The following is a 17918-nucleotide window of genomic DNA, read 5'->3' as shown; positions in this document are numbered from 1 at the left end:
CCCTCTCGTTACTTTTTTGCATTTGTGTGAGAATCAGGTGAAAGTTCATTTTGTGTAAAGTGCAGAAGAACCAAGAAACTTGAATAACCTATTTGGACAGTTTTCTTTAGAAATTTGGGGTAACTAAATATTGGAAATTTTATCAGTTAATATTGAGTCTTAAGATTTGTACAGTTTAGAATCAGTGATAAAAGTGTGTAATGGTCTTTTTATTTATTTATTTTATGTTTGTTTATTATTGAGACAGAGAGAAACAGCATGAGTGGGGTAGGGACAGAGAGAGAGGGACACACAGAATCTGAAGCAGGCTCCAGGCTCTGAGCTGTCAGCACAGAGCCCGACGTGGGGCTCAAACCCATGAACCGTGAGATCATGACCTGAGCCGAAGTCAGTTGCTTAACTGACTGAGCCACCCTGGCTTTTTAAAATTAAGCTTTAGAAAACCAAGTAGCGCAAACTCGAATTTATCTTTAGGGTAGAAAATTAACTTCCAGTTAACTGCCTGTTTGTAGTACTTTTTAAATCAGGTCTACATATCAGACACATAGGTATTGAATTTTAAAAATTAAAATCTCTTTGAGACCTGACTGGGTAAGCTTCCCTGAAACCCTTGGGGTCTTGTAGAATTTACCTGATTTGTTTCAGTCCCCCCCCCCGGTAGCCGGGCTGGGTTTAGAAAAAGAGCCATTTGTCTTCATTGGTTTCTGTCTTTACGTTTCATAGCTTTTATTTGAAGATTCTTGGCAGGTGGGAGGTTTGGAGGGGCCAAAGTGAACTGATCTCATCCTTAAACTATTCACCTTGAGGGTTAGTATTCAGTCTCTGTTTATACATCTGCCGTGGACCCTGTGTGACAGTCCGGCTCCCGAGTCCCTGCTGCCTCTCAGAGGTCTGTGCTGCTCTGCAGGGGGTGACACAGTTGTGGGTCGGATTATGAAAAACCAGTTAACCTCTGACTTCTTGGGGACCACCTGTGGAGAAGGCTGGGTCTAAAGGTGACCGAAACTGGAGTTTGTGTCCGTGCATCAAATAACCTACCTGGTAATTCCAGATCTGAAATCTATTAATTTTCAATGCACAAAGACTGAAAAGGCCTGTTTGTCTTCTTACTCACGGGACTAGCTTTAGTTTCTGTTTTTCCAGGACATTTGTGGTCCTGCGCAGGGCAGTTGGTCACCTCATATTTTAGTTTCTTTTGTTTGAATAATGGGAATGGTAATACTTGGAACATGCTCAGGAGATGGATGAAGATTGTGTCATAAAGGGCTGTGAAATACTTTAACAACTTGGACCAGCCCAGTATTTTTGCTTTCCTGATCTCTCAAACTTTTCTTTTTAGGCTAATGATGCTTACCTGCAGATGGCCATTGGAAACGCCCCATGGCCCATTGGGGTCACCATGGTTGGCATCCATGCCAGAACTGGTAGAGAAAAGATCTTTTCCAAGCACGTTGCACATGTTTTAAATGATGAAACACAGCGGAAATATATTCAGGTAAGCAGTCGGGAGGGAATGAATTGCTCTGGAGGTTAACATGCTCCAGTTCCCAATCTGTAAATTTTGAGAGCAGGAGAAGAATTCTGGCAAATTTGGACACAGCACCATAGGACACAAGTCCACCTTGCCGTGGACCATGTATTTAAGACCTCTTCCTGCACAAAATGGAGCCCTTCCAAGTTCCATACCTGATGCAAGACAGGGTGGGGGTTGTGCTTTAAGTCCCTTAGCACGGAAATGATGCTACGTCAGTTGGTTTTGGGAGTTTAGTGAAGAAGGACAAATTTAGACTTAGTTAGCAGGAAGTCTCATTTTGTTACCTCCCAGCTAGATTTAACATCTACTGGGCTAACAAGAAGGCGTGAATAGTAAAACTTTGGGCCTAATGAACGTAATAATTTTTCAGTAACATTTAGACACAAACAGGTCTCCGATGTTGATGGTTTATTTTCGTACAGTCCTATATGCCTCCATAAGCTTGTTTGCGTTGTCGTTGGGTAAAACTTTTCTTCTTAGTGGGGAAAAAAGTCAACTGTTAGGCAGCTTTTGCCAAATTGTCAAAAGTCCCAGATTGTGTCTGTTTAATGACTTGTGCCGGATGTTAGTTCTGAAGCTTGAAGATGATACTGGGGAAGTTTACTTAAAATGTAAAATACACTTAAAATGCATTGCATGCTCTCAGATTTTGTGCCAGGGAACAATTATTACCATATTCATGAATTATCTTGCTATGTGATTTCAGTTCCAAGTGCTCAAGATTAACTTGTGCGTCATGCTTTATGCCTTATTCATATATATATTAGCATTTTCAAATAGGAGTTCAACCTGACTCTCTAATATGAATTATAGAATTTATAGAGTTTAGATATACTTGTTGAAATTCAAAAGACCTTTCCATTTTTAAATAACAATGAGTGACTGTATTGAAGGCAAAAAGCTCTTACTTGGTGGGGAAAAACTCGTTTGGCTTTAACAATAGAAAAGTTTCCAGTGGTTAAATGGACTAATAGTGTTCAGCTGTACCATGGCCAAAGCCATAGTGTGTATAACTACGTAAATTGTCTTAAAGGCAGTGTTTTGTTTTTCAACAAAATGTGGAATGTTTTTCATGGTGTGATTTCCACTTCCCCACAAACTGACTTTCTTCTTAAAAATACACCCAGCAGCCTTAAAGATTCCTGATTTAATTTTGGAGGCTATAAAATGGCCTATTTCCCTTGGTTTGGTCTTCGTTTTTAATTGTTCCCTTCCCATTTGTAAAAGTCTTCCTTTCCCCCCGCAAGGTGAGTAGGGAAAACTGGTAAACCTACTGTGAACCTTAGGAAGGTGTCTGGCGTAAACCCAGAAATATTCTCGCGGACAGATGTAAATACGGCGATAGAGCCAGCTGGCCTCCTCGCTTGTGGCGGGAAGCCACGGAGTGCGGGATGATGGCGCCATGTCTGTCGGGGTGGATGCCAGTGAGATGTCACAGGGTTCTTGGGCCCCTCAAACCTGCCTGTTAAACCTTTTAATGACTGGTTTGGTTGACTGTACTAAGAGGTTTATTTATCGGGTTTATGATAGCAAGAAGCAAGAGTGAGTAGGGTATATTTTAAGGTAGAAAAGACGTTGGCATTCCAGAAGTTTTTGACGGACTGAAGAAAAGAACGAATTCTAAAGAAAATATTTACCAAGGATGACCATAAAAATATTTGGATCCAGTGACCTAGTTGCTTGAGTGTACGGTCTGAGCAGTGTATGAGAAAGGATTGGGGAACTTAGCAGGCTGTATGTGCGGTAAGGTAAGTAGCACGGCTGCTACAAAGTCTCGCGATAGCTTATGCCTCATTATTAGATATGATAACGTCGTGTAGGGTCCACAAGTCCAGAACGTAGTTCTCTGTTACGTACCCAGAGTCTGGAACAGCACCTCGCTCATGGTGCGTGCTCAGTAAACATTTGCTGATGGAATGAATACAGTATAGGACAAGAAACGTGGAAATACTGTTCCTTTTTGTCCTTGAAGACCGTGGGAGGGGATCTGAGCAGGAGAGCTGTGGATACTGGAGGGACCTGGTGGGAGAGGAAGTTAGCTTGTCCTGTAGTTTAGGACCAGTTTAAGGTATAGGAAGGAAGACCTTTCTAGTGAGGGTAAGGAAACAATATTTTTCTTTTTATTGAACTTTTATTTTGAATTAATTACAGATAGACTCACAAGAAGTTGCAAAAATAGCACAAAGAAGCTTTTTAACAGGAAGAATAGGCCCCTGGGAAGATGTGAGGGAGATCCCTACCACTTGGTGTTTGCAAGCATCAAGTTAACTATTGCTCTTTTTTTCCCTAATGTTTATTCAGTTTTTTAAGTTTGTTTATTTTTAGAGCGAGCAGGGGAGGAGCAGAGAGAGAGAGAACCCGAAGCAGGTTCCATGCTGTCAGCGTAGAGCCCAATGTGGGGCTCAAACCCATGAACCCTCAGATCATGACCTGAGTTGAAACCAAGAGTTTGATGCTTAACTGACTGAGCCACCCACGCTCCCCAAGTGTTTATTTATGAGAGAGTGGGGGAGGGGCAAAGATAGCAGGAGACAGGATTCAAAGCAGGCTCTGTCTGCCCTGATAGCAGCAAGCCCGATGCGGGGCTGGAACTCACAAACCATGAGATCATGATCTGAGCTGAAGTTGGACGCTCCACTGAGCCACCCAGGCACCCCAGCAATTGCCCTTTTCGGTCCTTTGATGTCTTTGATTCTTCTCTGTCATTGTCCCTGAGACCACTGCTTAAACTAAGGTTGCGAACCACCTTGCCCATGACAGGTGATAAGTGAGCTGAGTATTAAACACTTGACCCTCTGTATTTTGTTTTCCTGATTTTCGTACAGACACAGATAGAAGCAGGATTTCATTTTGTCTCAACTCTCTCATAACGGGATGGTGCAAGCTAGTGTGAGATGTCACCTGATGCTTGCCCTCAGTGGCACAGGGGTCACTTCAGCTCATGGCTCTCTTGGAGGAATACGGGTCAGTGTAGCTCGATCTTTTTTTTCCCTTTATATACGCTAAAAATCTTAATAAATTGTATGCTTCTATTTTATTTAATGTTTATTTTTTTTGAGAGAGACAGAGACAGTGTGAGACGGGGAGGAGGAGAGAGAGAGAGGGAGACACAAAATCCGAAGCAGGCTCCAGGTTCTGAGCTGTCAGCACAGAGCCCAACATGGGGCTTGAACCCACAAACCGTGAGTTCATAACCCAAGCTGAAGTCAGACGCTTAACTGCCTGAGCCACCCAGGTGCCCCTGTATGCTTCTATTTTTAAAATATTGGCACCAAAATTTAAAAGTTAGCATTGTGTTAGGACAAACAAAATGCTGATTTTTGATGTCTTAAACCTACGGTGCTAATCAGCTCCAGGCCAAAGAATGCTGCCCCCCACCCCAGCCTCCACTGGTAGAGTTTTATGAAATTCTTGATTGTGATGAGCTGAGCCGTTTGCTAAGCTGTGTTTTGAATCTCCCTCCTGTTACTCTGGGGTTGAATATCCTTTTTTTTTTTTTTTTTTTTTTTTTAAGGACTATCCTTTAAAAAGGAATATAGTAAATATATTGAAGTCAGGGTTGACAAACTTCATCTTAAAAGATAGGAAATATTTTAGCATTTCCTAGGTCTCTGTCAGAGCTCTTGAATCCTGCAGGCTGTAGTGGGAAGGCGGCTGGTGGCTTAGGAAAGAAAGGGGTGGCCTGCGGACCATAGTTTGCTGATCTCTGCTGACTGCCTAACCTGGACATGCTGTGCGTTAAAGTATTTGCTGAGTAGCCAGTCATGGAAGTCATTTAATAGGGTCGTTGTTTCTTGTTAAACTGCGCTGCAGTAGACCCCTGCATGTGAGGTGTTCCTACCTTAATTGATTCCTGATGTATGTGATATTTACCAAGACAGGAGAACAAGGTGGAGATACACAACATTTCTAGCGGCACCTTTTCCCCAGCCCAAGTCCTCTGCCCACCAAAAGTAACCACTGTTCGGACTTGGGTTAATTACATGAGGTCCAAAAACAGTTAATTTTGCCTGTTTTTGGACCTCATGTAATGGAACCTTGGATGTATGGAATAATTACTTTTTTTATTTAGAAATCCTGGTGAGAAATATGTGTGTTAGGAAATAAGTTTGAAAACAATTCAAGGGACTGTTGTAGAGTATGGGGATTTCATCTTTGGGTTTTCTGCAGCCCTCTCTGGAATTTAAACTGGGAAAGTTGTTTGAAGTGTTCTCTTGCTCACAAAAATTAAACACACTGCAGGGAGGGTGTTTTCACGCGCAGATCAAAGGGAAGTTGTATAGTTTATTAGCTAGTCTCAAATCTGAGGTTAGATTCAAATAGGTGGTATAGTTTATTAGCTAGTCTCGAATCTGAGGTTAGATTCAAATAGGTGGTAGTAACTTTAAGAACTTTGTTTGTTCTGCCAAATACAGATGTAACCTTTGGCCCAGATTTGAGCAGAGCTGCGTTTATACAGATTATAGGAGGCTCTTGGCTATTTAGAGACTGTATAATTCAGTCGTTTAAAGACTTCTCTTGAAAAGGTTCGTGTCGTGGGCACGCTTGTCTATAAAGAAGAGAAGGAAGAAAGGCTGAAACTGCCATCAAGCGGCTCTGCTCCGCAGGCCCTCTTTCCACTTTCTCGCCTTGGCCTGTGCCCCAGAAACCTGGCTTTTATCAGCAACATTGACAGTCTCCCTTACTTTTTGGCTTCTGACGGGGGTTGGCAGAGAGGCTGTGGGAGAAGAGCAGGTTAGGGGTGTTGATTTCTCCGGTGTCCTCCCTGTGGGGTCATTGCGGGTTGAAGGCGCCCCCTACCCAAGGCCATGTGTCCTCTCAGGAGGCCGTCTCCATACAGTTTGCTTTTCTGGGTTTCAGTAACTACAGTTCTCCTCTGCCCCCTCAGAGCACAGGCTGGCTGCAGCTTCCCGGGAGTGCGAGCTCAGGGGCCCTGCGCGGTCGCTCGTTGGGCCCAAGGCCTGCCCCTGCCTTTGTGAAATTGTTGGAATTACTACCATCAGATTTCCAAGTGGGAGCGTGCTCTTTGTTTCCTGCCGATAGCGTCCCTAATACGTGTAGATTAATTGATCTGTGTGCTGTGTTATAACACAGATTTCTTTGGTGATTAGATGATGAAGGAATAATACTCCTTCCAGATACTTAGGTTTCACTATTATGAAAGGCAAATCTTCTCTGGCGAGTTGTTTTCAGTTATCCAAATTAGTAAATTCCCTAGTAAAGACATCTCAACATTTTCTGTCAATTAGTTCTGTCTGGATTTCAGGTTTGGGGTATGTTTCACATACACTGGCATTTGCCAAATGGATTTGCTCATGGAATATTTGTGAATTTATAACACATTCCTGTGTTGCCAAAAATGGTACAACAGAAACTTGTATCACTGCTCTGAGTCGTCACAACTTGATCCGTACGTTGAATATACAAGATCACGGTTAGCTGGTAAACATTCCCTGTGCATCAAGTCACACATCGCACTTGTGGGCCCTGCAGCTTCCTGCTCCCTCCTGGCAGTCTTGGCTGTGAGAAACCCTTTCTTAAAGGCAAGCTATTGCATGATGACAAACAGTTTACCCATGTAACACTTTCTGCTATATTTACTTTTTAAGGAAAAATATGGCTAGCATTTATCATGCACATCCAACATCCCAGAATCCCAGTGTTCAGTAGAAGCACACTTTGGGGACTGTGGATCGAGGCTGTGCAGGTTTCCTTGTCAGCCGGCAGCCTCCCTGAGAACAAGTGGATTCTGAGCTTGGGGTGTCCATCCACTGCCGCTTAACTGCATGCTTGGAAAAAGTCAGACTGCTCGGCCCCCTGAAAGCCTGGTGGTCAGCTGCAGGAAATCTTCACCCAGATCGGTCCTTTGGTATATACATTTCCACCTAATTTAGCTTAGCGGGCAAGTGCTGTTTTCAGAATGGGATTATCGCTGGTAATTGTACTGTGTTGTTTGTTGCTTTCTGTGAAATGATGAGCCTGTGGACTGCAAGTACGTTCTCGTGCAGACAGGAAGCGTCCAGACAGGTGAGGGTGAGAGCGGCCCCGCACTCGCCGTGGACTAGAGAGGCAGGGTGCGCTAGGCCCAGGCCGCCGCCGGTCTCTGAGGTTCCACGGAGTCTGCAGTGAACACGTTTCCACTCCGAATGGCGGCAGCGCGGCTCCTCATCCTCCCCGGTCGTGCGGTCCAGACGAGTTCTTTGAAACGCTGGGCTGTTATTTCGATGGATGCAACTTTAACGATGTTCTTGTGTGAAAAGAATTCCTGCAGACAGTGTTTGAAGGACTGGCTGTTAATGCTTCACTAGGGGTGTTAGTTAAAATTGTAGAAATTAACTTGTAATCATGAAGTACACCTTTTTTGAACATCACACTTCAGATCAAATGCGTAGTCCTTCAGTCTGAAGTCAGGATTAGTTTTTAACTTCATTTTCTAATGTAAATTCATTTCTTTATTCGAGCTTTGGCAGTTCATAGGTAGAATTTTAAGTAGCTAGGTGGAAAATGTCACTCAGCTTATCTCTTCCTCTTCACATTCTGGGGCTGTATCACTCAGTGCATCTGTGCTTTCATTTTCAAGACTTTGTTCTTACAGTGTAGAATAGTGACAGGGACAGAAATGATGGATTTAATGAAGTGTCATCTTTATATATCAGTACAAAGATTACTTAAAAGCAATAACATTAAGTCCCAGTAACCAATGAGAATTTATAAAAGAAAAGGCAAATCCAGCTAAAAAATTGTGATTATAGTTTGGTTTTAGAAAGTTACTATTTTCTACAATGATAAAAATTGACAATTTATTTGAGTATAAACTTTAATAATACAGGATTTGTAGCCTGTATCACATGCAGATACTCCACACTGTACCTGTATTTTATATATATATATATATATATATATATATATATGATGTTTTATTTAGTTTTGAGAGAGGGAGGGAGGGAGGAAGAGAACATGAGTAGTAGAGGGGCAGAGAAAGAGGAAGCCAGAGAATCCAAGCAGGTTACACACACACACACACACACACACACACACACACGGAGGGAGAGAGAGAGAGGGGTGGGGAGGGAGAATGAGCAGAGGAGGGGCAGAGGCTGAGGAGACAGAGGACCCACAGCAGGAGGCTGATGTGGGGCTTGAGCCCATGAGCCGTGAGATTACAACCTGAGCCAGAGTTGGAGTTGGACCCTCAACTGACTAAGCCACCCAGGTGCTCCTATATTTGATATTTTTGTACTTTATCTAGAATATTCTGTATTGCTTTAATTACAGTGTTTTAAAAATTATGAAATATACATAATAATATTTACCATATTATATTTAAGTGTACAGTTCATCACTTTGTGCAGATATTTTCCTAGAAACATACTGATTTAAAAAAAATCAGTTTGGTTAGACGTGTGGGGAGGAGTTATTAAGGAGCCATTAGTAAAAACTCTGGAGAATCTGGAAACATCAAGACGAGGGGCTGTTAGGGCGCTTGGGAGAGCCCAGACGATGGGACGGGGCTGAAACAGGGAAGTGTGGCCGAGACTTAGGATATGCAGCCCAGAGGTTCCTTGTGCCTCCCCTGAGCGGGCCCTGCTGCCCCTCTCCTCCAGCAGGAGACAGGCTGACTCTCAGGGTGGTTTGTACTCTTGCGGAAGGTTGGCCTGTCGTAGTGAAAGCAGGATGCTCAAGTGAGAGCCTGCGTATTGACAGACGAGACCTGTCGGTCCTGATCTCCCCGGCTCCTACGATGCAGGAAGCCAGGCTTCTACTTTCCTGCTCAGAAATTGAGAGGATTCATCTCTGTGAACGGACTCAAGAGAAAAGATGTACAATTATTAACATTTAGTATTCCTCCAGTGAAAACGACGAGCTTGCTGCCATATCGTCCCCAGATGAAGTTCCAATACTGACAAGCCCTGCCCATCCGGGGCTTCCCTTTGCTCTCCAGCGCCTTGTTCGTAAATACAAATGTTTGTCTGGGACCATCGGACCGTTAGAGAAAGTGTACAGTGTGAAAGAGACCAGAGTAGAAAACACGTAGAAACACAGAGAAATAAGGAATTTAGAGATAGAATTGTAGTATGAAGAACAGGAAAAAAACCCTTCAATTGAAAGCGTAATTAGTATCTTTAGGTAAGGCTGTAACCAAGAAATAAGATTATGCCACAAAGAAAGGTCAAGATCAGAGTGACTTCTGAGAAATCCAACATGAGAGCAGAAATGTCAAAGTTAAACAAAAGAGCAGGAGAAGAGAAGGAGGAATTGATTTAGAGGGCCGCACTACCCAGATTGCGGAGAAAAAGGGATCAGAGAAAGCTGAATATGTAGCAAATGAGTAGGAAAGGCCTCACATCAAGGCCTAACATAGTAAAATATTGGAAGGCTAATGAAAAAGAAGAGACTTTAAATGCTTCTGGGTGATTTACAAAGACTCGGGAATTAAAATGCCATGTACTTCTCCTTGGAGTCCTGGAAGCTGCAAGACCGTGGAACAACAATACCAGGTAACAGCAAGAGAAGTGATTCTCAGATCAGTTCTGTCCCTGTCTAAACTATCAATTCCGTGTGAGTGTGGGCTAACGATCCTCTCAGACACGTCTCAGAACCTCTCAGATACCCTTCCCTGGGATCCTGACTGGAGCGAGCCTTTATACAGTACTTGCCGTGTGCCTCACTGCGCTTGGGCAACAGTAGGAGGTTGATGTATAATTTCTGTTTTACGAGTGGGGAAACCGAGCCCTGGAGGAGTTAGTTCCCATGGTCACACAGCTAGTAAGTGGTGGGATTTGGATTTGAACCTGGCTACTCCTAACTCCACCGTGTTAGATGGCCTCTCCCTGAGGGTGTGCTCCACCACAATGAGGGAGGGAGACAAAAACGGTCCAGGAAACAAGATCCAGCCTGGGATTGGGGTGGAAGGAGTCCGGGTGAAGGTCAAGGCATGCTCTAGCAGGTCTCCGTGCAGAGAGATACGGAATTCATTTGTTCTCAGTTGGAACACCTCGAGGGCTCCAGGAGAAAAATGGGACAGATGTATTACCTGTTGTGTTTGGTCATTTTGAGTGTAGTCCCACTGTTGAAGAGTGAATTGGTGATATCTACATAAACAAGCACAAAGATCGGGAAGGATATGAAAGGAGAGAGTGTCATAATACACTGTGTGGCTCTGCTTTGAACAATATTTGGGTGGACATTCTGCAGTAAATCCTGAATATTGCATTCACTAGCAATTGTGCTTGGTGAAGATAGGGAAGAGAAATGTGTGCAGGTGTGTGTGTGTGCAGGGGTGTGTGTCCGTCTGTCTGTGAGGGGCCAGTGGGCGTGGTATAAGGATTAAATCTCAGATTTCACAGTGGGAAGTCAGGACAGATAGAAAAAAATCAAGCACTGTCAGGATGGTATTTAGGAAGACGGCAGTAAATACCAACACAAACACTTAAGAGATTTTAAATGATTGCCTCTGGGGTGCTGGAACGGGGGGCTGGGAAGGATGAGGCAGAAGGCTGCTGTTGTTTAAGTAATACGTGACTTTAAGAAAATAATAATGAGGGCGCCTGGGTGGCTCAGTCGGTTAAGTGTTCGACTTTGGCTCAGGTCATGATCTCACGGTTTGTGGGTTCGAGCCCCGGGTCAGGTTCTGTGCTGAGCTCAGAGCCTGGAGTCTGTTTCAGATCTGTGTCTCCTCTCTCTCCACCCCTCCTCCACTTGTCCTCTGTCTCTCTCAAAAATTAAATAAACTATAAAAAATTTTAAAAAATGTATATACAAAACAAGGAATTATTTCTCAGTCCATAACTGGTGTGTCAGCAAACCTCAATGGTTCTACGTTCATAGTGTATCTGCAGTCTGTTCCCCTCTCACCCCCATCACTGCTGCCACCTGGGGTTGGCCACCAATGTCTCCTACTGGGATTATGGCAGCGTCTCCTGTCTGGGCTCTGAGCTTCTATCCTAGCCTTTCCTTTTTTTTTGTTTTTGTTTTTGTTTTCCTTTTAAGATTTTATTTTTAAGTAATCTCTACATTCAACACAAGGCTCGAACTTAAGACTCTGAGATCAAGAGTTGCATGCTCTACTGACTGAGCCAGACAGGCAACCCATATCCTTGCCCTTCTTCAGCATCTGCACAGCACCCAGAGTGATCCGGGTAAAGTACGAATCAGATTATGTGCTGGCTTGCTCATAGCTCTGCCGAGATTCCCCAGTTCACTTGGAGTAAAGACCAGTCCTCTGGCCACGCCCCACATGCACACACACCTCTTCCAGCTTTGTTTTTGTCCAGAGCATTTACCATAATCTCACATTAGGTGTTTACATGTTCATTTTGTTTCTTGTCTGTGTTCCCTTATTGGAATATTTCAGTGAGCGTAAGATTTTTTTTCTGCTTTGTTCCCTGTGTTCTCTCAGCCCAGAACAGTGCTTGGCACACTGTAGGTACAGAATAAAAGATTTATTAAGTAAATGTATTGCTTTCATGGAAATAAAATGATATTTGAAAGCACCAATTTTTAAGAAGCCGTTTGCAATAAGCTAAGCAATTCATTGTCTTACTGGCTTAAGCATCCTCAGGTAATTTGAAACTGAAATCCTGGGGGATCTAGTGGAAAGGTTTGTTTCCATTTTGAAAATAACCATATGCTGGTCCTGGCATTATACCCCTTTAAAAATTTGTGCTATGTCCTATCAATCCTTACTGCAAAAATATGTTGTAATGTTTCGTGGTAACTATTTATGACTCAGACTGTTGAATTTCACAATCCCTTGGCAGCTAAGATTTCAGACAGGATACTGATATTTATTTTTAAATCCCAGAATCTGCTTAGTGGGGTTAAATAAGCATCAGAAATATCTTCTATAAGGAGCAAACAGCCAAGATTCCATTTCGTACAAGAAAAACTGCCTCTAGCAGTCCTAACATTGGTTTGCCTTTTATTTGCTCATAATAATTCATGCCGTGTTCTGCGGCTCACTGAGGCTGTTTGGATTCCTTCAGGGTGTTCTTTCTTAGTTTTGTCTCTTCTCACCTATTCGTTCAGAAAAGTTAGGATGCCAGATTAGTGCTATCACATCTATTTCCATGGCTACAAATCAGTTCTGCATACACACGATTATAATTCACAGTGGGAGAAGCTGGACTGTGAGAGGGAATTGTCTTTATCCTAAAGTACCGGATTCGCACAGGGGACAACAATGAGGAAACGTAAACGCGGAGCAAAGCAAAGTACATGGTCTATCTTTGCACCGCCTGCAGGTGCCGTCTTGGATAGCGGCTGGAAGCTCACTTCTTCCGCTCTCCTGGTTCTTAACGTCGCAGAACGTGGACATTCTTTGCGCCCACAAAAGGACTTCGAGTAAAATGTTTGAAAGTCCTAATTCCCTGCTGTTGCATCTGGTAGATGCGGTTCGGTTCACAGAAGGGAGTTATACTGGTGTTGCTTAGGGACTGTCACCGCAAGGTTTGGCAGGGACTTTTGTTGGCCCTGTGTGTTTTGTTTTGCTTTTGGTGATGTCACTGAGCTTGAGTGTTGTTTGCATACTTAGATGATTACAGAGGAGGAGTTCTGAATGCTTGCTGACGTTTTAGATCCCTGTTACGTCACCTTAGGTTTCTAGGCGTTATTTTCCCTTCCTCCACAGACTTCTAGATAACGCCCTTTTGTGATTGTGTTGTGTGAGGATAGCCACGCACTGCTTTTCCTGCTAGGTCTTGAAGCCCTGTCTCGTTGTACGAGCAGATGATATTTCATTGTACCATTCTGAGGAAAGAAAATGAGTCCTGAGAGAATTCTAATGCTAGTTATATACCAGGCAGCGTGTGGTATACACTTTCCTACTCAGCATCCATAGAGCTCTGACCATAGTGAGCCTGGCCTGTGATAGGATCTCATTGTTCTTGTTAGTGTGACAGAAACTGGGTGGTTTCAGTTTTTGTGAACGTAGGGGAAGAAACCTTAAAATAATTTGTGCCAAATTATTAAAATTTGTGGGTCATTAAAATTACATGCTGCTGTTCTTGGTGGTGGTTTGTAAATAGAATTCAGTAAAACATTGGACAGAGCGTCTCCTTGTAAACAAGGAAGTTTGTAGACGGGTGGTTGAAAGAGTTAATAGGACTCCTTGCTGGTTTGCAGAGCTCTTCCCCGAATTGTTCTGGAAACCAGAGAGGTCTCTAGTGGCACGCTGCAGGTTTCTGTTCTTGTCCCTCAGCTGCGTGTGAATTTGGGTGATGACGTAGAGGTGGTTTGCTCAGTGGAGGGTGAGAACGCTAAGAAGAACTAAAAGCCAGTTGCCAGCCAGGGATGTTAAAGATCACAGCCAAGGCTGAGCTTTAACCGTGGCAGTTCTTGTCATCCAATTAAAGTCACTGCAGAGTTACATACTGGTTGAGAATGAGCCCACCTGCAGAAGAGCTAGAAAGCACTTGAAATTGGTGAGATCCTGGGAAGTCTGTGTATTGTAGTTGCCTGAAGAGAATCGAAGCATGCCAGGGTAGCTCCGTTGCTTGAGTGTCTGACTCGTGGTTTTGGCTCGGGACATGATCTCAGGGTCGTGGGATTGAGCCTCGCGTTGGGTTTCATGCTGAGCCTGGAGCCTGCTTAAGATTCTCTGTCTCTGTCTCTGCTTATGATTCTCTGTCTCTCTCCCCCTCCAATCCCTTTCCCCCCCCAAAAAATCTTAAAATGTTTGTATCATGTAATATTTGGTATACACAAAAGAACACATGTAACATATAAGTTAAGAAATAAATAAATGTATCTAAAGGCCCTCTTCCCAGCTTAAGAACTAGAACATTCTGAAGACTATTGACTCTATTTTCCTTCTCTACTCCGGAAGTAATTGTTACCCTGTATTTGTTGTTGCCTTGCTTTTTCAGAAGTAATTCTACCACGCTATATATTTATAAGCAATATCTTTTAAAATTTTCAGTTCTATTAAAGTTACATCATGTTACATAGCTTTGCCAATGCTTTTTGTATTCAACACAGTTTCTTTTTTTGAATATAATTTATTGTCAGATTGGTTGCCATACAACACCCAGTGCCCATCCCAACAAGTGCCCTCCTCAATGCTCATCACCCACTTTCCCCTCTCCCCCAACCCCCATGAACCCTCAGTTTGTTCTCGGCATCCAAGAGTCTCTTAAGGTTTGCCTCCCTCCCTCCCTCCCTCTCTTTTTCCCCCTTTCCTGCCCCCATGGTCGTCTTAAGTTTCTTGACATCTGCATATGAGTGACAACATGTGGTATCTGTCTTTCTCTGCCTGACTTATTTCACCTAGCAGAATACCCTTGAGTTCATCCACGTTCCTACAAATGGCCCGATTTCATTCTTTCTCACTGCTAAGTAATATTCCATTGTATATCTAAACCACATCTTCCTCATCCATTTGTCAGCTGATGGATCTTTAGGCTCTTCCCATAATTTGGCTAGTGTTGAAAGTGCTGCTATAAATATTGGGGTACATGTGCCCCTGTTCATCAACATTCCTGTATCCCTTGGGTGAATTCCTAGCAGTGCTATTGCTGGGTCATAGGGTAGTTCTATTTTTAATTTAAAAAATTTTTTTTCCTGTTATTTATTTTTGAGAGACAGAGAGAGACAGCACGAGCAGGGGAGGGTCAGAGAGAGAGGGAGATACAGAATGCGAAGCAGGCTCCAGGCTCTGAGCTAGCTGTCAGCACAGAGCCTGACGTGGGCTCGAACCCACAAACTGTGAGATCATGACCTGAGCTGAAGCCAGATGCTTAACCGACTGAGCCACCCAGGCGCCCCTATTTTTAATTTTTTAAAGGACCTCCGCACTGTTTTCCAGAGCAGCTGCACCAGATTTTGTTCCCACCAACAGTGCAGAAGGGTTCCCATTTCTCCACATCCTCACCAGCATCTATAGTCTCCTGATTTGTTCATGTTAGCCTCTCTAATGGCATGAGGTGGTGTCTCAGTGTGGTTTTGATTTGTGTTTCCCTGATGATGAGTGACGTTGAGCATCATTTCATGTGTCTGTTGGCCATCTGGATGTCTTCTTTAGAGAAGTCTCTATTCATGTCTTCTGCCCATTTCTTCACTGGATTATTTGCTTTTCAGGTGTGGAGTTTGGTGAATTCTTTATAGATTTTGGATACTCGCCCTTTATCCGGTATGTCATTTGCAACTATCTTTTCCCATTCTATTGGTTGCTTATTAGTTTTCTTGATTGTTTCCTTTGCCATGCAGAATCTTTTTATCTTGATGAGGTCCCAGTAGTTCATTTTAGTCCTTGATTCCCTTGCCTTTGGGGATGCGTCAAGTAGGAAATTACTGCGGTTGAGGTCAAGGAGGCTGTTTCCTGCTTTCTCCTCTAGGCTGTCTTTTTTCCATTGTATCTTCTTTACTGCTTTGTCAAAAATTAATTAGCCATACGTTTGTGGGTCCAGTTCTGGGTTCTCTATTCCATTAGTCTATGGGCTTTTTTTTTTTTTTTCCTATGGGTCTGTTTTTGTGCCAATACCGTACTGTTTTGATGATTATAGCTTTGTAGTGGAAGCTAAAGTCTGGAATTGTGATGCTTCCCGTTTTGGTTTTCCTCTTCTTCAGTATTACTTTGGCTCTTCGGGGTCTTTGTGGTTCCATACGAAATTTAGGATAGTTTGTTCTAGCTTTGGGAAGAACGCTGATGCAAGTTTGATTGGGATTGCATTGAGTGTGTAGATCACTTTGGGTAATATTGACATTTTAATAATAGTTATTCTTCCAATCCATGAGCACTGAATGTTTTTCCATTTCTTTGTGTCTTCTTCAGTTTCCTTCATAAACTTTCTATAGTTTTCAGCATACAGATTTTTTACATCCTTGGTTAGGTTTATTCCTAGGTATTCTATGGTTTTTGGTGTAGTTGTGAGTGGGATGAGTCTCTTTCTGTTGCTTCATTATTGGTGTATAAAAATGCAACCAATTTCTGTAGGTTGCTTTTGTACCCAGTGACTTTGCTGAATTCATGGATCAGTTCTAGTAGACTTGGTGGAGTCGATTGGGTTTTCCAGGTAGAGTATCATGTCATCTGTGGAAAGTGAAAGTTTGACTTCATCTTTGCCAATTCTGATGCCTTTTATTTCCTCTTGTTGTCTGATTGCTTATTTTAGCACTTCCAGCACTATGTTAAACAGCAGTGGTGAGAGTGGACACCCCTGTCGTGTTCCTGATCTCAGGGGGAAAGCTCTCAGTTTTTTCCCATTGAGGATGATATTAGCTGTGGGCTTTTCATAGATGGCTTTTATGATGTTTAAGTTCCTTCTATCCTGATTTTCTTGAGGGTTCTTATTAAGAAAGGATGTTTTATTTTCCCGAAAGCTTTTTCTGCTTCTGTTGACAGGATTGTATGGTTCTTATCTTTTCTTTCACTAATGTGATGTATCACACTGATTTGCAAATACTGAACCAATCCTCCAGCCTGGGAATGAATCCCACTTCATCATCGTGGATAATTCTTTTTATATGCTGTAGAATTTGATTTGCTAGTATCTTGTTGAGAATTTTTGCATCCATATTCATCAGGGATAGTGGCCTGTAGTTCTTTTTGCTGGGTCTCTGTCTGGTTTGGGTATCAAAGTGATGCTGGGTTCATAGAATGAATCCAGAAGTTTTCCTTTGATTTATATTTTTTGGAACAGCTTGAGAAGGATAGGTATTAACTCTGCTTTAAATGTCTGGTGGAATTCCCCAGGGAAGCCATCTGGTCCAGGACTCTTATTTGTTGGGAGATTATTGATAACCGATTCACTTTCTTCACTAGTTATGGGTCTGCTCAAATTTTCTATTTCTTCCCATTTGAGTTTTGGTAGTATGTGGGTGTTTAGGGATTTGTCCATGTCTTCCACATTGTCCCATTTGTTGGTATATAATTTTTTATAGTATTCCCTGATAATTGCTTGTGTTTCTGACAGATTGGTTATAATAGATACATTTTCATTCATGATTTTTTTCTATTTGGGTGTGCTCTCTTTTCTTTTTGAGAACCCTGCCTTCTGGTTTATCAGTTTTGTTTATTTTTTTCAAAAAAACGAACTCTTGGTTTCACTGATTTGTTCTCCTGGTTTTTTTTTAAATATATATTATTTATTTCTGCTCTAATCTTTCATTATTTTTCTTCTCCTGGGTTTGGGGTGTCTTTGCTCTTCTGCTTCTAGGTCCCTTAGAACTGGTTGTGCAGTTTGATTTTGTATTTGGGATTTTTCCAGTATATTGAGCTAGACCTGGATTACAATGTACTTTCCTCTTAGGACTGTCTTTGCTGGATCCCAAAGGGTTTGGATTGTTCTCTTTTCATTTTCATTTGTTTCCATATAGTTTTGAATTTTTTCTAATTGCCTGGTTGACCCATTCATTGTTTAGTAGGATGTTCCTTAACCTCCATGCT

General features: G+C 42.6%; 1 protein-coding gene across 2 annotated transcripts in view; it reads left to right on the top strand.

Moving 5' to 3' along the window:
- The window catches only part of PRPF18 (pre-mRNA processing factor 18), a 56968-nt gene that overhangs the window by 33009 nt on the left and 6041 nt on the right, over positions 1–17918 (top strand). For both annotated transcript variants that reach the window (XM_029954153.1, XM_029954154.1), the window contains one exon: positions 1340–1495. In XM_029954153.1, coding sequence (XP_029810013.1) covers positions 1340–1495 — 156 coding nt within the window. The remainder of the gene's footprint in view (positions 1–1339; positions 1496–17918) is intronic.

Source organism: Suricata suricatta, chromosome 10 (assembly GCF_006229205.1).
Source record: "Suricata suricatta isolate VVHF042 chromosome 10, meerkat_22Aug2017_6uvM2_HiC, whole genome shotgun sequence".
Lineage (NCBI taxonomy): Eukaryota > Metazoa > Chordata > Mammalia > Carnivora > Herpestidae > Suricata > Suricata suricatta.
The sequence above is the reverse complement of the archived record's forward strand: the minus strand, read 5'-3'. Positions and strand labels throughout refer to the sequence as shown.